At 47.0% G+C, this 22620-nt stretch overlaps 1 protein-coding gene across 8 annotated transcripts in view; it reads right to left on the minus strand.

Moving 5' to 3' along the window:
- PPARA (peroxisome proliferator activated receptor alpha) overlaps nt 1-22620 on the minus strand; it is a 72472-nt gene that overhangs the window by 7965 nt on the left and 41887 nt on the right. For 3 of the 8 annotated variants that reach the window (XM_072742327.1, XM_072742329.1, XM_072742324.1), the window contains exons 3-6: nt 10986-11146; nt 9396-9534; nt 8438-8640; nt 1177-1624 (exon numbers count right to left, since the gene is read on the minus strand). In XM_072742327.1, the coding sequence (XP_072598428.1) occupies nt 1177-1624; nt 8438-8640; nt 9396-9408 (664 nt within the window). In that variant the 5' untranslated portion in view covers nt 9409-9534; nt 10986-11146. Of the gene's footprint in view, nt 1-1176; nt 1625-8437; nt 8641-9189; nt 9294-9391; nt 9535-10985; nt 11147-20064; nt 20190-20258; nt 20506-22620 lie in introns of those variants that run through there. The other 5 variants (XM_072742323.1, XM_026019739.2, XM_072742325.1 and 2 more) reach the window with 4 other exon arrangements.

The following is a 22620-nucleotide window of genomic DNA, read 5'->3' on the forward strand; positions in this document are numbered from 1 at the left end:
AATGGAGAGCATGTGCGGTGAGACTCCCCACTCAGTGCGCGGCCCAATGTGGGGCTGGATCTCACGACCTTGAGATCATGACCTGAGCTGAAATCAAGAGTCACATGCTTAACTGACTGAGCTGACTGGGCGCCCCGGGATTGATAAACGATTATAACTTCTTTTAGAAAACTCTGCTCGTACTACCTATAAATGGTTGTGCACTTGCTTTTTACTCACAGCACTATATCTCGAGCATACAAAGGACAATGTAGATTATGTACAATTGTTTTTGCATTTTACATTTTTTGCCAGAGCAGAGGACTCCCTCCACCTGACTGGGGGCAGCTGAACAGTAACAGGAACAGGCCTTGTGGGCTTCTGCCGTCTGGGCGTCTGTGGCCAGCCTCAGCCCTGCAAGTCAGCAAACCGTGCAGGACAGTACAGCTCTGGCAGTTTGTGGCAGTGGTCGGTGGTCACCCCCTCGGCCTCCCTGGGGGCTGGGTGAGGTCAGCTGAGTTTACAGTATAGGGATGACCTTCTTATACCAGGACAGGGTTATTTAAAGGAACATGACACTGAGCCAAAATTCTGGGAGCTGCAGAGCCAGCTTCCTTGCAGAGAGGCCCAGATTTTCCTTCACTGGGATCCATTTCCTTTGGCAAAGCAAACTGCAAACACTGCCAGTGAGCTACTGATATTTTTCATCATGAAATGGAATAAATATACCAATGGTGAAATAAACTGCATTAACATCTGTACGGCCCTTTATAGAATACTGCCTATAATACGGATATAACACTATAATAATAGAATTATATAACAGTAACATGATACACTGTACATTGTAACATAATTCTTTCTAATATATAATAAATATATTAGATAAAACTATATTACCATTACACCTAATACATTATGTTTGATATGATTATATTATGATTACAAATAGAATATTACATATACAACATAATTATGAATGGAACATATTCATTTACTGCACAACTATGTGTTTATATATAAAAACGTATGCTGTAATGTGATATGATAGGATATAAATCTCACTGAATTCCAATCGGCAGCGATGTAGGGGCATAGACCTCCTCCCATCTGCCAGCGCGTGCTCCACTGTGCATGATGCATGCGTGCACCAGGAGGCTGCAGGTGACACGGCACTGGGTTACGTCAATGACTTACCTCCACAGCAAATGATAGCAGCCACAAAAAGGGAGATGTCGCTGTCATCTAGCTCCAGTGCATTGAACTTCATCGCAAAATCAAACTTTGGTTCCATGATATCACAGAACGGTTTCCTTAGGCTCTTTAGGAACTCACGAGTTATAAAGCCATTTCCATAGGCTACCAGCATCCCGTCTTTATTCATCACAGAAGACAGCATCGCAAATATGGCCTCATACACTCCATATTTCAGTAGAGTGACCTGATCATTCAAGTCCAAGTTCGCGAAGCCAGGGATGGACTTGGCGAACTCCGTAAGCTCCGTGACGGTCTCCACAGATGTGCACTGGCAGCAGTGGAAGATGCGCACCTCTGCCTCCTTGTTCTGGATGCCATTGGCCACCAGCTTGGCCACCAGAGTCTTCTCGGCCATGCACAACGTCTCCATGTCATGTATGACAAAGGGCTGCAAAGAAAGACATGGAAGTGAGCCAGGTAACTGCTGATAGGCTGTCCTCTTAATTATCGGTGAGCTGATCAGCAGCCACTGTCTGCAGATCACCTGCAGAGAAGCAAAATGTGAACAAAACACAGTCTCTGTCCTGAAGTAACCTCAGAATTGGCTGGGGACACAAAGACATTCGGAGAGAACTAACGGCATAAATCAGTAAGACAGTAATCATCGTTGCCTCACACCAAGTGGGGATTTCATCGCCGTGAAAGTGAAGTCCTGATTTCAGCAATATAGCTAAGAAGAGAGTATTCGCAAAGCACTTTTAATATTTTATAATATTCTCTGAACTCCTAAATACTACTGCGATGGGCCTAATTATAGTAATTTTAAAATTTTATCACCAAAGTACAGGTGACACACAGTGTCATGTGAGTTTCAGGTGCCCAACGTACCGATTTAGCAGGTCTACACATCACGCAGTGCCCGCTGTGACGGAGTGGAGTCACCAGACAACGTAACTACGATGCCGCTGACAACAGTCCCCATGCTGTCCTTTTCATTCCCAGGGCTTATTTATTTTATAACTAAAAAAAAAATCTGTGCTTTCACCTCTTTCGCTCATCCCGCAAGAATTCTCAATTTTACCATTTTATGAACTTTGGAGGTAACCATCGTTATCTGACATTGACTGCCACGTGACTAGGTTTGGGGAGTAAACATACAGAACTCAGAAAGTTGGCATTTGCGTAGCAATCAGCAAACAAGCATTGTTAAGCCCTTGCTCTTTGGGGATAAACTGGGAAAAACCTGAAGCACCCTCGTTTCCCTGTGTGTAAGACTAAAATCTTCATTTTGGTGCTCTATGTTCTGGAAGAAGCACCGAACCGCAGTGCTGGCAACTTCCATGTTGCCTTACCATTTGCTTCTAAGCCCACGGGTCCTGCCATTTTCTAAGGATCCAGTTGGAGGAAAGAAGAGACTATTGGCCGTATTATTTGAAGCCAGCATGCCCGGAAGGGATTATATATCTGGTGGGGCACAGGAGAACGGACATAAATGTTTTGTGCTGTTGGCCAAAACACACACCGGATCTGTGTGCAGAGCAGAAGAAATGCCAGGCTCTGAGGGATCTCTCTGATTTATAATGTGTTCTACCGATCAGTAACGAGGCGGGCCAAAGTATTATTTTCCATTTCTACCAGGATACTTATTTTTTTTTAAGATTTTATTTATTTATTCATTTAAAAAAAATATTTTATTTATTTATTCCTGAGAGACAGAGAGAGAGAGAGAGAGAGAGAGAGAGAGAGAGGCAGAGACACAGGCAGAGGGAGAAGCAGGCTCCCTGCAAGGAGTCAGATGTGGGACTCGAATGTGGGAACCACTCGAATCTGGGATCGCACCCTGAGTCAAAGGCAGACACCCAACCGCTGAGCCACCCAGGCGTCCCTCTACCAGGATACTTAAATGTGGAATGCATAAGCAGCTCGTTATTTTAAGCCTCACTCTGCCAATGGGCAAAATACATCACCGACCCTGTATGTGGCCCCGTGGCATGATGTGGTCCCTATTTCTGGGCCCCCAAGAGCATCTGGAAGAACCACAGCCCAAAACCACCTGCAGGGCACCTGGAGGGCGTACTTATCTCAGAAGCAAGGCAGATGTGTTGGCACATGGCAAGGGGTTGTCTCTGAAATGTTTAAACAAAATCAGAATTTGCAATACAGGGTTGGACAAAACAATAATTTGATTCTACATCTGAAGAAAGGGGATACTCTAAAAATTACCCACGAACGAGTGAAAACATTCTGAATACAAAAGCCTGAGTCCTGAATATCTCAAGTGTGACTGAGGAACACTAAAGTTGTCTCCCTCCAAAGACCGGAAGAAGCAGGCCACGTTACCGTTGTTTGGGGGCAGTTCTGCTTCACGGGAAGTAGCTCAGAGCAAAAGCATGAACATTCTAGGGTGGACGGGAGGGATGCTCTTGAAGGATACATAGCAGTAACCCTTTGATTCCAGTAAACACGCTAGTAGGCCACCTTGGCTATACCACTGGCTTTGTAAAAAAGTACATAAAAGCATTAAAAACAAAGGTTGTGTGGCCCAGAGACATCTGGGAAATGCTGAGTTCTGTGAAGTTAGGGCCTCCGAAAACCTCGACCGCAGTATGGATGCGCCGCGAAGCTTCAGGAACAGGCCAGGCCAGGCAGCGGTGCCCCAAGTGTGTGATCACAGAGGACTTGCATTCTTCACTAGAGTATCTTGCGGGACTGGCCACAGAATTTGCAGGATTCAGGGCAAAATGAAAACATGCGGCCTGTCATTCAAAAATGATGAAGAATTTCAAGAGAGTGACAGCGGGGCGTTAAATGCCAATGCGAGGCCCAGGCCTCGTGAAACTGGACACACACCCGTGAAACCCGCCCAGGACTAGTTTTATGTGAAACATACTCTCGTAAATGGGGATGCGACTGGTACAAATACTTTGTTTTACTTTTATAAAATTATCACTTGGATTTTAAGAAGGCAGGGCCTCATTAACAGACAAAATTAGAAACCATCTGAATTCAAAACCAGTGCTAACATTAAGAAACCAATGTTTATGGAAGCTCAAGAGAAAATGCATATACTAACACACTTGATAAACACTGTTGATAAGACTATTTTTAAGAATCCATGCTGCTTATATTTAACTATGGAATGCGCCTTTTATACTTAAGTTTGGAAATGAATGTATCTGACATCACAGGTGGTCATTGTAGATAAAGAAAGCATGTTGTCACGAGTTTAAACGCACGAGGGAGAAAGCTACCCAGCCTCCCCCCCAAATCGTGCCCCACGGAGACCAGAAGGTTCTCCTAACTGACAACTATCACTGCACTCACGCCTGACACTGCTCTGTATGTGTTAATGACAATACTGACAAGAACTCATCTTCACATACATCTAAATAGTATTTTCCACATAAAGTCAGGCAGCACCATCTTTCAGGAAAAATTTAATTGTGATTTATTGGTAGAATTGCTTTGGATGAAACCATTTAATAAGCTTCTGGTTAGGTTTTACTACACATTTCTAGAAACAGTATAAAATATTAAGTATATTTTTCAATCTTAAGGCAACTGAAGTCATGGGTATACTATTTCAACAGAACACAGTGGGCAAAACCCCCCCACAGGGTGAATCATTTCAGGATGGTGCCCAGAAGGCCCCTTGTCCTGAAGATTTCAAAATGCTGAGAGTAATGTGGGAAAGCCTTCTTTTTTTTTTTTCGGGGGGGGGGGAAGCCTTCTCAAAACAAGTGTTAGAGTCTATTCTCAGCCACATGCCAAAAATTCATCCCCTTGCTTCATTCATTCTTCTCAGACAAGACACTTGACTCTGTTACTGGGTTTCTGCAACGGACTCGTGGTTTTGTCTAAAATTCACTTATCTTCTCAGAGGACACAGATTTTCCATAACTGAAGACACTCAAAGACTCTGAAGATTATTCCTGACAATTCCGAGCTCTCTGTTTATCTCTGAGACAAACATACGCTGTTCCCTTCATTTGAATGAAGTTGTGACATGTTTGTGACATTACAAAGTAGCAGTAGTACTACTATACGACTGTCACACAAATAGTGCTAAATAATTGTTTTTTTTTTTAATCTGAACACCCTCCCCTGGGTTCCAGAGGCGCAACGAGCTTCTAAAGCCAGAAGCGAGCTGGAGCAGGGGCAGGCGTGCGGTGCACCTGCACGGGGCTGCGGCCTGGGCCCTTGGCTGCAAACCTCACATAAGAGGTGCAGACTTCAGCGCTCCTCACCGTCTCACTGCCTGTGGCCTCCTGGAATGTCTTCCTGTGACATTCTTTTTTTTTTTTTAATTTTTATTTATTTATGATAGTCACACACACACACAGAGAGAGAGAGAGAGAGAGGCAGAGACACAGGCAGAGGGAGAAGCAGGCTCCATGCACCGGGAGCCTGATGTGGGATTCGATCCCGGGTCTCCAGGAGAGCGCCCTGGGCCAAAGGCAGGCGCCAAACCACTGCACCACCCAGGGATCTCTTCCTGTGACATTCTTAACACCTCACATGTCAACACACCAACTTTCTAAGACACTGTTGAAAAGCGTGACTTTGGAAGCCAAGTTCAGATGGAACTGGTGAGCCTGTCCTCTGTGTGTCAGCTCAGCTTCCACCCCTGCTGTCCTCGAGTCAAGGGCCAACCAGGGACCTGACGAGCAATATCTAGGTGACTAGGGGCCTGATAGGCTCTGCCCAGGTGACCTGGGACCCTGGCCATCTCCTGGCCTCTGGTTCTGAAATCTCAAGTGCTCAAACCAGCCCATGACCAGACAGAAACATTCACTGTCCCTCCCATCACTCCCTGCCCTCAGCTAAAACCCACCTTTTCCCCAAAATAATGGAATCTACGTGCTTCCAGCAGCTTCATTCCTCCTCCAACACAGTTTCCCCACCACCATCCCATAGCATCCCTCTCCTGGCTCACCGAGCCTCCTAACCAGTTCTAGGCGAGCTGCAGGTCTTGTGTTACATGATCTAGAGGCCATGGAAAATAGGAAAGCAGAGGCTGTGTCCTGCACTGGGAGCTTCAGGCTCCCCAGAAGTGCCCCATTGGGTTGGGTGGGGAGACGGGGGAGGGACATGACCTCATCATGCAGAGACCTGGGGAGGTGGTGGCAGGCGTAGAGAGCACAATCATGGGATCACAGGCCACACCTGCACGCTGCCTTTCAGACTGGCCTGCAGTCTCTGGTTCGGAGGTAGAGGGCAGGAGCAGGCACTTGTCCCCTAGCAGTACACGCTGATTTCTGTCCTCCTGTGCCCCTCCATCGCCCCGTGTACGGTGAAGCCCAAGCCTTGATTTTGAGTCTCTTATTTATTTCCTTAAGACCAAAATACAGGGATACCTGGGTGGCTCAGGGGTTGAGCATCTGCCTTCAGCTCAGGGCATGACCCCGGGGTCCTGGGATCGAGTCCCACATCAGGCTCCCTGCATGGAGCCTGCTTCTCCCTCTGCCTGTGTCTCTGCCTCTCTCTCTCTATCTATGTCTCATGAATAAGTAAATAAAATCTTAAAAAAAAAAAAGACCAAAATACAGATTCCTCCCTAAGAGGAACTGCTCAGATGGTATCAGCTGGGGCCAAGGGCAATGGGGGTCCTTCTGAGAGCGTGTGGATCTCAGTGGGGTATGCAGAAGGATACTCCATGAGAACGAAATTAATATTAAGTGTGTTTGGTTAAGAGTAAAGTCGACTTTTAAGGTCCCTTTAAATTCTAAAAACCCAAGACAGAGAAGATCTCAAAGAGATCGGAATTTTGGGTTACTATAATATGGGGCTCTCCTAATCATTTCCAGGAGAGAAATTCAAAGTTAAAAGGTTACTTTGCTTTTACCCGTGTGATCCAGAAAGGTCTAATTTATAAAAGCCCCTGGGGCCTCCCAGCATGGGTGTGGCTTTACCAATTTAATAGAGTTTGCTCTAGCCCTTCTGTAATGTCTCAGCCTATTTAATTGGAGAATTTTACTGAAGAATTAAAGACTCAGTAAAAGAGAGGTTTGGTTTGTTCATGAAAGTAAGTAGCTTGTGAAATACTTCATTTTCCTGTGACTAAAATTCCAGCTTGTAATTCCCAATCAGGCTTGGTTTAAGCTACTCATTAGTACGAATTAAACCTGTTTCGCCATGCTTGTAGGAAAAAGGCAAAATATCTTCATTAGTCAACCTTGGGCTGGCTCCTCTTTGAAGCAGCTCTGAGATTAGTTCTGCACTGGACACAGAGACTGTGCTGACCGCGGGGTGGGGAACCGGTCACGGGTTGTGGGGCCAGGTGGCAGGGTGCAGGGCTGGGGGCGAGTGGCAGGACAGGGGGCTGAGTGTTCTGCAGAAAAGGCCCAGAACTGTCCAGAGATGACAATAAAGTCTTGTAAACAAACAGCCCTTTCTTTTTTTTTTTTAATTTATTTATGATAGTCACAGAGAGAGAGAGAAAGAGAGAGAGGCAGAGACACAGGCAGAGGGAGAAGCAGGCTCCGTGCACCGGAAGCCCGACGTGGGATTCGATCCCAGGTCTCCAGGATCACGCCCTGGGCCAAAGGCAGGCGCCAAACCGCTGCGCCACCCAGGAATCCCCAAACAGCCCTTTCTAAACCCAGAGATGTCCTTGCCTTTTCACTGAAGACATAGGAGTGAGGGGTGAGGGGTCGCGGGGCAGTGGGGGTCAGAGAAGAGGGAGGAGATTTAGGGCAAGGATGCTAGAACACGTGCTGAATAGAAGAAAATGCTTTCATTTTCTGGCATGAAAATAGAGACTTAAGAAAATATGGGGGATCCTTGGGTGGCTCAGCGGTTGGTGCCTGCCTTTGGCCCGGGGCGCGATCCTGGGGTCCTGGGATCGAGTCCCGTGTCGGGCTCCCTGTATGGAGCCTGCTTCTCCCTCTGCCTGTGTCTCTGCCTCTCTCTCTCTCTATGTCTATCGTAAATAAATCTTTAAAAAAAGAAAAAGAAAAAATAGAGGTTTTTAAAAAATGTACCTAAGAAAGATCCCTAAGCTATTAACCAGATTTTTTTTTTTTTTTTTTTTTGTGCATTAATTACAGAGTCATCATAGTGACCTGGCTGCTAGGAGTTCTGAGGCGGAGCGAACCCAGAGGATGGGGTTGCTGAGAAGCTGCGGCTTCTGGACTGCTGCTTGCATCCACTGCCCAGGGCACAGACACCACTGCCTCCTCAGCCCTCCCCGAGGCTCCAGCTACCCTGCAGCCCAGGAGCCACCTCTGGCCAGATGAGAAGCAGCAGCGAGGACACCTACTGGGTTGTTGCTGGCCTTCCCTGCGAGGATGACCCGGGCTTTGACTTTGTTCATGTTGAAGTTCTTGAGGTAGGCCTCGTAAATTCTCTTGGCCAGGGACTTGAGATCTGCTGTCTCTGCGTCTTCTGGGTCCTGTTCACAGGTGAGAATTTCCGCTTTCAGTTTTGCTTTTTCTGATCGTGGCATTCTTCCAAAGCGGATGGCTGGGGACACGGGAGAGAACGGGAGCAGAGGTGAGGTCTCTGGCGTGCGGCAGTGACGGCCCCAGTGGAGTGCATGCCCCGGGAATCAACCACGGACGAAAAGCCACCCCTCAGGACTAGCCAATGTTCTGCTCTGGGGAGAGGAAAAAAAACCCAACCCTCCTTCAATCCTGGGGTTTTTCCAAAGGCCAAAAGGAAAGGCAACACCGTCACTCATTTGGGCAACAGGATTGGCTGGAGGTCATTTACTGTCATTATGTCCAAAACTGACCCTTAGTTCAGGGAGATGGGAGTGACCCCTAGGGTGAGTTCAGGTGACACCTTTCTTTTTTGTCCAGATGATAGACATGCACCTGCTAGGAACTAGTCATTTTAGACTTGCCTTTGCATCGCCATTGGCATGTTCTAAAATGACAGGACAGGTTCAGAATAATGACATCCGCAATGGGGGACGGTGTTTACAAAACATGTGCTCCGTGCAGATGCTGTGACCAATCTGGCCACCCAGGGGTTTGCAATGGGTCCAAAAGCCTTCAATGGAAGTCTTACCGTGTGGAGGGTCTCAGAGGAGTTCCAGGAGCTCTGCTGCATCTCGGCTGTGTGACTTTTCCCTTCTTAGGCTATTCTGGTCGCAAAATGATCTGGGCCCTAAGTGGTGTTGCCGTGCATTCACTCAGAATGCAGTCGGCGGCGACCAGACACGGGAGGTAAGCTGAGGCATGGGGCTGGGGAACACGCTAGACAACCTTACCTACCATTATGGGACATCCCGACCGAAAGGCACTTGTGGAAACGACAATATTGGCACTTATTCCGGTTCTTTTTCTGAATTTTGCAGCTGCGGTCACATTTGTCATAGGCCAGCTTCAGCCGGATGGTTCGCCGGAAGAAACCCTGTGGGATGGATGCACGGTTGAGGGGGGGCCACGGATGCCAGGGAGTCAATGTCGTGGCTCTACTCACGTTTCCTGTCGCTCACGTACTGTACTTTGCAAGAGGCCCGAAATTAGTAAAATCGTTCTAAGTGGTCTGCCTTAATTGGGACAAACTGAAAAATTTAAATTTCATGACATGTAAAATGAAGAACTAACAGAATGAGGCAAATTTCGAAGTAGTTTCAAGGCGTCCTCGTCTGGCTTGGGAAGACACAATTATAGTCTCCCAGAGTCACCAAGTCCCGTTCCGACTCGTATAAGTGTCACCTTCCCCCTCCTACGCACATCCAGGTTTCTAGGCATTTTTTGTAAGAGAATATGAACTCCCTAAAAAGGCAAAAATGATAATATACTGTACTAAAAGGAGGCCAACCATTTGTAAATAATGTTCTCACTTTACCAAAGCATCTTAAACTCTTCCCAGTAAGAAGCTTCGGTGTTTCGTCTGTGTAAACACCAAAACGTAACAAAAGGAACTCGGGCCCGCCAGCTAGGACACTCCACTTTGCAAGTAGCTTTTTTTTTTTTTTTTTTTTTTACAGGTTCGTGGTCAGAGGCTTGTGAAGGCCCCTGCGTTTGCTTTGGTTCCTTTTCCCCTTTGCTTCCCACTCATTCCCGCACATTTTGGGTGGCACAGGTCCGGCAGGCCTGCAGGAGGGAGACGGCAATTTCTTGGGGTGGCGGGGGACAGGAGGGAAGATTGAAGCCTCCTGAGCTGGATGTCCAGGTCTGGACAGTGGGACGGCCAGAGAAGGCACAGGGTCATGAGGGGGCGGAAGAGAGGGTTCTAACGTTAGCAGGCAGAGCCGGCCCCAGCAGCGTGGCCCTTCCCCCCGCGGTCCAGGCCTCCAGGACCAGCCCAGGCTCAGGTGCAGCATCAGCGTGTCCAGGACGCACGTCGTGTTTGGACCAGGAAAGGCCATGGCATCTTCCAGAAGTCAATCAGCTGTCTCAGCGCACACACGGGAAGGGGATTCCTGAATTTCACCAAACACTGAGAGTCCTAGATCCCCCACATGTCAAGTACAGGAAGTACTAAAGCTGAGCGTACAGAAAATTCTAGAAGTGTGATGCAGGGTCCTGATATCCCTGATTGCCACGAGAATTGCTGCCCACCTCACCCGAGAGGAATTAAAGGAAGTGGGCTCCTGGACCCCAGATTCAAATAAAGGGCTCGTCTCTCTGTCCTGGGGCCTCTGTTCCTAAAAATGCACTTCTCTGGGTTATTTAGCGGGCAGGCCCAGCAATCTGCCACGGCCCCTCGGGAGGGAGAAATGAACCCCCAACTGAGGCCAGTCTCTTATCTATGACGTCTGGCGGGTCTCGTGGGTCACGAGGAAAATCCGTGTTTGACATGAAAGGAAGCACGTGTGGCCCATGGGGCAGGGCCCGGCCGCTCGGCCAGCGTACCTTGCAGCCTTCGCACGCATGGACTCCGTAATGGTAGCCCGAGGCTCTGTCCCCGCAGATTCTGCATTCAATGTTCAAGGCTACGCTGGAAGGTTCCTCGGCACCACCGGGAGCCGCCGGGTGTGTGACCGACGAGGGGCTGGGAGCTGGTGAGAGCGTGTCTGAGGACAGAGGACAGAGACCGATGAGCACTGCAAGCGTGGTCAGGGACGTCCACACCGGGTTTGCGAGGCCACGACTGCACGTGGGGTAGTCGGTGAGGAGGCACCTGCTAGTGGGCAGAGCTCCCATCCGGGTCTGGGCTCCCCCTCCCCCTTCTGGACCCGCACCCCATCGGTCTCCCCACCCCCCACTGGGCGTGGCCTACACGCAGTTTGTTACTTTGCTTCCCTCCAGCTCTTTGCAATTGTCAACTTGGCAGATGACACCAGAACACGGGATTAAAGAATCCATGTGGGCGACACCGAAAGCAAAAATCCGTGAAAGATTAAAAAAAAAAAGTTGGACTTCCTTAAAATTAAAAACTCCTTTGTGCTCTGCAAAGGACACTGGCAAGAGGATGAAAAACAAAGACAAGCCACAGACAGGGAGAAAATATTCGCAAAGCACACAGCTAATAGAAGATTTGTATCCAAAATACCCAGAGAAGTCTTAAAACTCAACAATAAAACAAACAACTCAATTAAAAAGTGGGCAGAGGATTCGAACAGATACTTCACTGAAGAATGGTAACAAATTAGCATGTGAGAAGATGCTCCCATCACTGGTGGCCAGGAAATTGTAAATTAAAATGAGGCATCATCATGCAGCTGTGAGACTGGCTAAAAAAAAACAGGGTGCCTGGGGGGCTCAGGCGGTTAAGGGTCTGCCTTCGGCCCAGGTCATGATCCTGGGGTCCAGGGATTGAGTCCCGTGTCAGGCTCCCTGCTCAGCGGATAGCCTGCTTCTCCCTCTCCCTCTGCCACTCCTCGTGCTTGTGCACTCTCTCTTGCTCACTCAAGTAAATAAATAAATCTTTTAAAAATTTAAATTAATTGAATTAAATTAAATTAAACAACCAACCAACCAACTAACAATACCCCATGCTGGCAAGGATAAGCAGTAACAGGTGGCTGGTGGGAATGCAGAATGGTGCAGCCACGTTAGAAGACAGTGTGGCAAAACAGTCTTCAAGGAATTATAGCCCTAAGTATGTACCCACGGGATCTGAAAACTAAGTTCACACAAAAACCTACACATGAATGTCTATATCAGCTTTAGTGCTAATCTCCCCAAATCAGAAGCAACCAAGATACCTTTCGATAGGTGAAAGGATAAAAAAATCAAAAAGCCAGTCTGAGAAGGTTATAAACTATATGATCTAAATATCTGGTGTTTTGGGAAAGCTGAATTATAGGTTTGGTACAAAGGTAAGTTGCTGCAGGAGCCTGGGAGGCAGGCTGAGCAGGTGCAACAGAGGTTTTTGGAGATGAAACAATACATATGAAACATCACAGTGAAGACAACACTATGCATTTGTCAAAACCCACAGAGCTTTACAGCCCAGAGCGAGCCTTAACGTGCGCAAATACACAAAAATCATTTGGGAGGTGTGGAGAAGACCTGATCTAAGGAAACTTGGAAACGAGTGGCTGGCATCTATGGGACCAAAGGCAAAGGAGCTGCATGTAAGCACAGGGTGTCAGCTGTCGAAGTGGCCCTGACAGGGGCGCAGGTTATCCACCCTGATGCTACCAAATGTAGACTGGAGACAATGAACTGAAGGAAAAGTGGCATGGGAGCCAGGCCTCTCACTGCTGGAGTGTGAGCCTGTAGATCCGCTAGGAGAGGCGAGGATGACCCACGTGGTGGTGGGTTAGAGCTGCAGGCATCAGCCCAGTAAACAGAGATACAAATCACTATGTACAGAAATATTTATAGACCTGTGTGTATACAAGGGTCAGCACACACACGTATCTCTTTGTTGCATCAGCTAGGAAAGCCTAAAAGAAAAGATACTCCAGCAGCAACCTGAAATGACAAGGGAACAAGCAGCCAGAACCCTGATAAGGCTGGATATAGTTCTATGAGCACCACTCCCAGTGAAAGCCTCAGAATTTATAGGCCACCAGGTAAAGTACTCAAAAGTGTCTTGCCCCAGCATTGGAGCAAATGTCCCTTTAGAATCAACACTGTTACAGTTCCATCTAACGTAAGACCTGAAAGGTCAACCATTTCCCAAGTAACTTAACTGCATTCCAGAACAAAACTCAGAAGCATTTACAGGAATACAAAAATAGCCATCAGGAACAAAGTGCACAACGTATGGCATTCAATAAAAAAATGTACAGGGCACCTGGGTGGCTCAGTCGGTTACGTGTCTGACTATTGATTTTGGCTCAGGTCACAATTTCAAGGACAGGTTCTACCCTGGGTGAGGAGTCTGCTTGAGATTCTCTCTCTCCTTCTCCCTCTCTGTCTCTCCCTCCTTACCCCTGCTCATGTGTGCATGCTCGCTCTCTCTAATATATATATATATGAAACATGCAAAGAAGCAGAAAAACATGACTCATGATGAGGAGAAAAATCAGTGCAAAACTGACTCAGAACTAACACAGATGAAAAAAAAAAAAAGAACTAACACAGATGGGGATCCCTGGGTGGCGCAGTGGTTTGACGCCTGCCTTTGGCCCAGGGCGCGATCCTGGAGACCCGGGATCGAATCCCATGTTGGGCTCCCGGTGCATGGAGCCTGCTTCTCCCTCTGCCTATGTCTCTGCCTCTCTCTCTCTCTGTGACTATCATAAATAAATAAAAATTTAAAAAAAAAGAACTAACACAGATGATAGACAGTTATGACTGTATCCTAGGTGTTTAAGGAGCTGGATGAAAGGCAGGATGTGGTAGGTAGAGACCAGGTAGGAAAGAACCACATCATACTTCTAGTGAGTAAGACTATACTAAATGGTGTGAGAAATACCCTGGATGGGATCAGGGCCAGCTGAGACACTGCAGAAGAAGGGGTTAGTAAACCTGAAGACATAGCAAAAAATAAAATATCCAAAATGAAACACTGAGAAAAATAAGATTTAGAAAAAAAAAAGAGCTTCATACATGAAATCTATGAACTATTTAAGGAAGAGAGAGTATCAGCTCCACAGAAATACTTACAGAAAACTGAAGAAGAGGGGGTACTTCCTAACTCATTCCACAAGGCCAGCATTTAATGATACCGAAACCAGATAAAGATTTTACAAGAAAACTAGAACCAATATCCGTCATGAACACAGAGGCAATTCTTTTTTTTTTTGACATTGGAAACAGTCTGCATAATAATATCATATCATAATATCATAATATCATAATAACGTTGTATGGTGACAGATGGTGACTACATATTGTGGTGAGCGCTGTGTAATGCACAGGATTGTAAACTCGCTGTGTTGTATATCTGAAACTAATACACTGTGTGTCAATCATACCTCAATAAAAACATTTTTAAAAAAGAAGATATTTGGTGGGGGCATCTGGGTGGCCAGGCAGTTAAGCATCTGTCTTCAGCTCAGGTCATGATCTTGGGGTCATGGGCTAGAGTCCCGTTTTGGGCTTCCTGCTCGGGGTGGAGGAGGTCTGCTTCTCCTTCTGTCTCTTCCCCTGCTCATGCTCTCTCTCAAATAAATAAAATCTTTAAATAAATTTTTAAAACATTAAAAAGAAGATGCCTGGCAAAAGAGCCTCAGCATCATTAGGCCTCAGATAAATGCCAACGAAAGCCACCACCATGACAGGCCATTACATACCTATTAGGACGGCTAAAACCCAGAAGACTGACCATATCTAATGTTGATAGAGGGTGTGCATGAGTTGGAACTCCCACGCACGCTGGTGGGAACATAATCTACCTTGTGTCCCAGCCATTCAGTCCTGGGAATTTACCAGAGAGAAGTGAAAACACATGGTCACACAGAGACTTGTATGCGAATGTTCCCAGCAGCATTATTTCTGACACTCAATACCTGGAAGCAATTCAAATGTTCATCAACAGGTGCATGAATAAATAAACCGTGGTGGAGCCATGGATACAATGGATAAAAAACCTAAACGACCGATATGCGCTTCGATGCAGATGAAATCTCAATATAATTTTGCAGAGTGAAAGAAACCAGACTGAAAAGAACACCTACTGCATTATTCTTTTTATATAAAATTCTAGGAAAAAGGCACCTGGGTGGTTCAGTGGTTGAGCATCTGCCTTTGGCTCAGGTCGTGATTCTGGGGTCTTGGGATCGAGTCCCGCATCAGGCTCCCCACAGGGAGCCTGCTTCTCCCTCTGCCTGTGTCTCTGCCTCTCTCTCTCTGTGTCTCTCATGAATAAATAAAATCTTAATGAATAAATAAAATCTTATTTTTTTTTAAATTCTGGGAGATACAAACAGATCCATAATAATAGAAAGATTGGTGTTGCTCAGGGGAGGGAGGGAGACCCAGGGGTGGGGAAGAGGGTTTATAAAAAGGTATATGTAAATTTGGAGGTGATGGGTTATTTTTTAAAAAGATTCTATTGGGATGCCTGGGTGACTCAGGCATTTGCCTTCGGCTCAGGGCGTGATCCCAGAGTCTCAGGATCGAGTCCCACGTCGGGCTTCCTGCGTGGAGCCTGCTTCTCCCTCTGTCTATGTCTCTGCTTCTCTCTCTCTGTGTCTCTCATGAATAAATAAATAGAATCTTTAAAAAAAGATTCTATTTATTTATTGGAAAGGGAAAGAGAGAATAAGCAGGGGGAGCGGCAGGCAGAGGGAGCAGGGAAGCAGGCTCCCTGCTGAGCAGAGAACTCGGCGCTGGACTTGGTCCCAGGACCAGAGAGCATGACCTGAGCTGAAGGCAGACATTTCACGACTGAGCCACCCAGGTGCCCCTGGAGGTGATGGGTTTTGTCACTATTTTCACTGTGGTGATGGCTTCACACTCAAAATGTGTGTGTGTGTGTGTGTGTGTGTGTGTATGTGTTTGTGTGTACGCATCAAGTTGTACACTTGAACTACGAGCGGGTTTTTGTGCGCCAGTCAAGTCGCTTGGAAGATTGGGGGGTGGGGGTGGATCAGCCGTGCCAGCAGCCTCACCCATCTGTTCCCCTGGGTGTCAAGTTTAAAGTGAACACATTTCAAAAAAATAATAAAATAAAATAAAGTGAACACATTTCATTGACGGCCCTTCCACGGAAGCGATTTACATAATGCAGAAATATCCCCCGAGGGTTGGAAAATCTCATTTACAAATAAGCGGTAATCTTCGCTCTCAAATTAGCTAGTGACACCAGCCCTGGAGAATCTGGAAGGGAAACGAAGCAAGGTTTTAAGAAGCAAGAGATGATTCCAAATGACCAAAAGGACCAGCAACAACGGTAAGAAGTTAGAAGGACTGCAAAGGCTGAGCACACACCCGGGCCCCGAAGGCCAGGGCCCAGAGTTTGGGGGGTGCCCCTAGTGCGTTTTGCTGTGAGCCCTTCTGGTAAGTTCCCCCGCTTTGGTTTTTGCCACAAAGTTCCCTGGAATTCCCTGAAGACCAGTGTGGAAACCTCTCCCCCCAAACCCTTGCCCTCTCTTTATTTAGAAGCAAAGTGCGTATCAGGCCCTGAACTGGGGTCCAGGGTAGGTTTTGATGAAGCCTATGGGCCTCGGGGCTACTTGACGTGCCCCTTCCAAGTCTCAGCTGTGTCAGAGCTTTCAGATAGCTTGGGAATACATGTTGGGTTATAGTTCTTGGCAATGACCGAAAAGACACTAGTTCTAGAATGGCGACCTTAAAACAAATTGGGGGAAGGTAATTTCAGACCCCTCCTGTTTGAAGGTGAGGATTTGGGAGAGAGGAAGTCCAGGCTGTAGACTCTGCCTTCCGGAGAAGGTGGGAGGGCATCTGAACACTTCCTGTCCATGGCGAGAACTTTCCAGAGGCTTTACCACTGCACCCACCCTGCTCATGCAAGTTCTTTGTTTGAGAAGGACCCTGAGAGTGTGTGTGACCTGGAGGAAAGTGTATCCTTGAATTCTTTCATTATAAAATGGACTATACGGGATGCCTGGGTGGCTCAGTGGTTGAGCGTCTGCCTTGGGCTCAGTGCATGATCCCAGGGTCCTGGGATGGAGTCCTGCATCAGGCTCCCCGCAGGGAGCCTGCTTCTCCCTTTGCCTGTGTCTCTGCCTTTCTTCTCATGAATAAAGAAAATCTTTAAAAAAAATAAAATAAAATGGACTCTATGTTTTCCAAAGAAGGGGGAAAACTGCCTTCTTTAGAAAAAGAAACAAAAAAAAAATAAAGAAAAAGAAACAAATGACAGGATGAGCACTGGGTGTTATACCATATGTGGGCAAATCGAACTCCAATAAAAAATATACAAAAAAAAAGAGAGAGAAACAAATAGACACAGATAAATATTCTCAAATCCAGAAGAAATAACATTTCTGAGAGTCAATATAAACACAAATAGTATCCAAAAACAACTAACCAGCATGCCGTGTGTCTGTAACGTGGGGAATAAAAGACCCATTGGAAGGAGATGAGAGCTGGGTTTTGATTCTGGGTTTTCTCCTACTCTGGGCTTGTCCTCTCCAGCATGTCCCCATGTCCTGAGGTCTGTCTTCCCTACTCTTTCCTCAAATAAACAGAACGATGAACTCAAACATTGCTCTTGGGACTCAGGGAGAGGAGGTACACGCGGTGACTAACACGGTGCCTGGCAGCCTGGGCTGTCGCTGCCCCGACACCAGCACAGGGGGCCTCAGGGCGACCTCCAGATGCTCTGCAAGGTGGTCCCACACCACAGCACACCTCGTTGTTTCTGGAAGCTCCTATCACCCTGGATGCTGGCTTCTTTCCCTCGAAGCTCCTTCCCTCCCTAACATGGCATGAGAAAGACTTGAACCATTTATGAAGGTCTGTTGGGGTCGCTACAAAGGCTGCTTGGTCAGGTAGGCCACAGAGTCCATTAATGTGTCACCTCCTCTGGGTCTCACATGGATCGTGCAATCCTTGATTTACTAGGTTGAGGACACTGCTGCCAAAAAGGATGTTCGTACGGAGAACGTGGCTTTAGAGCCTGCTGGGGGGCATGGGGTCAAGTCTTGGGACGGTCTCTTTCTAGCTGTGTGACCGGGCCATATTACCTAATACCTGTGAGTTTATTTCCACTTGTAAAACGACAACAGTCTTCTCACTGAGTTTTTACGAGGATTAGGTGAGGTTTTGCACAAGATGCTTTTTCCTTCTGCCAGGAACGCTCCTTCCTGCTGCTTGTAGTTTTCTTTGAAGTGTTTCAAACATACAGGGAAAATATGCAGTATAACACCCACGCCCAGGTTTGCAAATGGTAATGTTTTGTCACACTGTTTCCTGCCTTTTGTCTAAAGCGCAAGCCACGGGAGCGAACATCTCTGCGGGACTCTTTCCCCGGTGCCACCAGGTGACCGGCATCGTAAAGCTGGCATGAGCTTTGCCAGGTGTGCGTGTCCACATCCACCGACCACATTCGGTGCTGTTGGGTGTTGGAGACGTTACATGAATGGAATTATATTGAATACATCCTTAAGCTTGTTTATTTTCATTCAGTGTTGTTTTTGCAGATTCATGTTGTTACAGGTGGAGCTGATTCACTCTTTTAAGTTACTCTAAAGCATTCTGCTGCAGGAAGCTTTCACGATTTATCTGCTCCCCTTGTGTCCTAACCATCCCCACCACGCGTGTTACTGCGATGCCCACGGCGCCACACACATCGCTGCCCTGCATCCACTACCCCAAATACGGCTGCCATGCATGCATCTCCTTTTAAGCCATGTCGGTCCCCAGTGGCCCTGCTGGGTTTGGGTGGGTGCACCTTGCACTCCTCTCTCTACAGAGGTTTTATCAGTGTACACCGCTTCCAGCAGAGCATGAACCTTCCCTGCCCACTGTCACTAATGTAAGTGCCCGGTCCTGAAAATCGTCTTCCTGGAGCAGGAAAAAGTGAGAAGATGGTTGGTGGAAATGGGCTCCAGGTGAAGGACCTGACACACGGGAGAGCCACGGAGGGCAAAGAACACAGAGGCCTTTCACTGACGTGGAGAACACCCTCCCTGGGGTCCCCAGAGAGTCCTGATATTCCGTGCTCGGAGTTGAAAACCATACGCCCTCTTCACTACCAAGCACAAGCTGCCAATCCAGACCCAGCACCTTCAGTCCTGACCCGAGACCCACTCCCACCACAAAGCCTGTGAGTCAGGCCCACCCCAGATGGGCAGTTGAGGGCACAGTTCACACCACATTCTCCTGGGCTGGATTCAACGTTGCCTGGAATGAAGTGTTCCATGATTTCTTCTCAGAGATGGTGAGGTTACCTGAGTGGACCCCATGTTTTATTTCTTTGTATTTGCCCTGGTGATGCTTGCTGCAGTTCTCTCTCTCTCTCTCTCTCTCTTTTTTTTTTTTTTTCAGATTTTACTTATTTATTTTAGAGAGAGAGTGTGCACGGGGAAGGAGCAGAGGGAGAGGGAGAGAAACTCAAGCAGACTCCCTGGTGAATGCAGAGCTCAGCATGGGGCTCTATCCCAGGACCCTGAGATCATGACCTGAGCCGAAACCAAGAGCTGGATGCTCAACCGGCTGAGCCACCCTGGAGCCCCTTCATTGCAATTCTTGATGCAGTGTAGAAAATAGGGAGATAATTCATATATACTTCCAGATAAAAAATAAAAAATCATCCTTTTTATTATAACAGAAGTCTCTGCTTTAAAGAAATAGAAACTCAGAATTTTTAGAAATGGAGCTGACTGCCTTAACTAAATTTCAAGCGTCATTCACGTATAGTTTTTAAAAGTGGGCATACATAGGGCAGCCCGGGTGGCTCAGTGGTTTAGCACCACCTTTGGCCCAAGGCAGGATCCTGGAGACCTGGGATCGAGTCCCACGTCGGGCTCCCTGCAGGGAGCCTGCTTCTCCCTCTGCCTGTGTCTCTGCCTCTCTCCTTCTCTCTCTCTCTCTCTCTCTCTCTCTCTGTGCCTCTCATGAATAAATAAAATAAAATCTTAAAAAACAAAAAGTTTAAAAAATAAAGAAATAAAAGCGGGCATACTGTGAGACACAATGTTTCCGGAGACGCCTCCAGGCCCAGTGGACTGGATGTTGTGCTTTATCATGTCTAAAGAGTTCACTGCACAAAGATGTGGCTTCTTTGCCAGCTAAAGAGAACAATTTTCTCTGCAGGAAAAACAACAACAACAACAAAAACATTTCTAAATAAGGTTTTTTAGGATCCAGCACACTCACCTGTGATAACAGATCCATCTGATCCCGGGCCACTTCCTAAATACTGGTATTCTGTAAAACTAAAACTTCCAGAACTATCCTCACCAATGGACTGAGAAATCTCTTGGATGTTTCCCATTTCCTGTAGAAATTCTTCAGATAATGGGCTTTCCAGGTCATCAGCCTCAAGGGGGGAGAGGGGGCAAATCGGGCTTTCTGTGTCTACCATCTTGACCGGATGGTTCTGGAAATGTAGCTGAGCCCCAACCTGGGAGGAGAGAGAAGTGACCAGTAAGACATAGAAGAACACTGGTTTTCCTTCAGTGAGGACATCACTTACTGACGACGACATGCCGAGTTCATAATCTAAGAAGGAACACGGTTGACCACCTTATCTCAGTGTGCCTCTCAATAAGAGCACTCAGAACATGAAAATCTGGGAACGCCTTGGTGGCTCAGTGGTTGAGCGTCTGCCTTCGGCCCAGGGCGTGATCCCGGTGTCCCAGGATCAAGGCCCACATCGGGCTCCCTGCAAGGAGCCTGCTTCTCCTTCTGCCTGTGTCTCTGCCTCTCTCTCTGTGTCTCTCATGAATAAATAAAAAAAAAAATCTTTAAAAAACCCAAGAAAATGAAAATCTTTAAACACAAAATGCTTAAGGAGGCAAAGCCGATCTTGCTAGAATCATTTACCTGCTCACAAGTGCACACTGCACGCTCAGCCCAGCCCACTGTATCTGAGCTGGACAGAAACGGCAGTGGACACAGAGTCCTTGCCTTCCTAGGACATCTGTTTTGGCGGGGCCACAATTAGCAAATAAACAAATGCACGTGTGGAATGAGTGTCCCGTGGCAATCCGACAGCACAGTAAGAGAGGATGCAGAAGGGACACAGCCTTAGTGAGGGACACTGCCTTGCCCATTTGGGGACAGCAGAACCTGAGAGGGTGAGCTGCGCTGAGGTCTCAGGGGAGAATGTTCCAGCCAACAAAAGCAAGCACAGAAGCCCCATGATGGAAGCCTTCTAGGAACAAGCAGGCCAGGGTGGCTCAATTGAGGGGCATGGGGAGAGCAGGAGGGACAAGCCGTCAGCACACACCCTGGTATAGTATCATGTTTTCCTTGTACCCATGGGGTAACTCGTGTAGGTCAGACTGAGCGAGCAAACAAACAGTACTCTCCGGGTGGGTACTGTTAGGAGCTGAACTGTATCTCTCCAGAATTCGTATTGGAATTGGAATCCCAACCCCAGGACCTCAGAATGTGGCGATATTTGGAGAGAGGGTCTTGAAGAGGCACTTAAGTTAAAATGAGGCCTTTAGAGCAGGCCCTGATCCATCTGATGGGTACCCTTATAGAGGGAGGAAATTGGGACACACAAAAAGAGACACCAGATGTGTGTGTGTGTGTGTGTGTGTGTGTGCAGGTGGACAGGTGCATGCCAGGTCCACCTGCCTGAACTTCCCTCCCATCTCTGTCCTCCTGGGCTCTCGCTCTGGGCCCACCCCTGGGCCCGGCAGCCATGCATCATTCAGTGACATTTAGTTTATAGAGCTGCTTTCCCATATGAATGGCCACAGTGAAGTCCACGGCCCCCGGCACCCAGAGGACCCAGGGAGGTGTATTGCTGCCAACAGCCAGGGATCACGAAGGCACTACCACCACATCGTGACCACCAGATGCCAGGCTCTCCCAGCCGAGTGAGAAAACTATTCCAAAGCAAATCCACGGAACGTGCTCTTATAAAACATTTTCACATTTCGGCCCTACTTACAGTAAACATCTTTAAGTGCAAAGATGAAGGGATGTTTTGACTTCCTTTAGAAATGAAAAATGGGGACAATTCACACATTTTTGTGAAAGTCACATCCCATGCTTAGAATTCAGACAATAAATTATGCTTGACAGTAACACACAGGAGAAATAAAAGTGAATCATTAGCCTTTCATAAGATTTAAAAGGCTTTCTATCTAATCTATATATAATCAGGCTGTGAATCTGTGTGTTTTTTCTATTCTGCATTATATCTTTCAAAATTATTTTTATTTTTTTGATTTTATTTAAATTCAATTTGCCAACATATAGTATAACAGCCAGTGGTCATCCCCTCATTCTGCATTATATCGGAAGGAAGATTTCTTCAAATGGCAAGCAAGACAGTGGGGTAAATATTACTTAAAATATTTTTTCACCATGAACAAAAGGTTAAAAACTGCAGTCACTAATGTAAAATAGTAACCATAAAGTTCAGCCTAGTAAGTATCAGATAGCTGGACAGAGACTGTGCTGTCAGTGGGGCTGGGACCAGCCCCTCATCAGATTCCCAGCGCTACATGGGAAAATGCATGTGGACAGCTGCCTTTTTTTTTTTCTTTTCTGCAAATAC

Source organism: Vulpes vulpes, chromosome 16 (assembly GCF_048418805.1).
Source record: "Vulpes vulpes isolate BD-2025 chromosome 16, VulVul3, whole genome shotgun sequence".
NCBI classification, from domain to species: Eukaryota; Metazoa; Chordata; class Mammalia; order Carnivora; family Canidae; genus Vulpes; species Vulpes vulpes.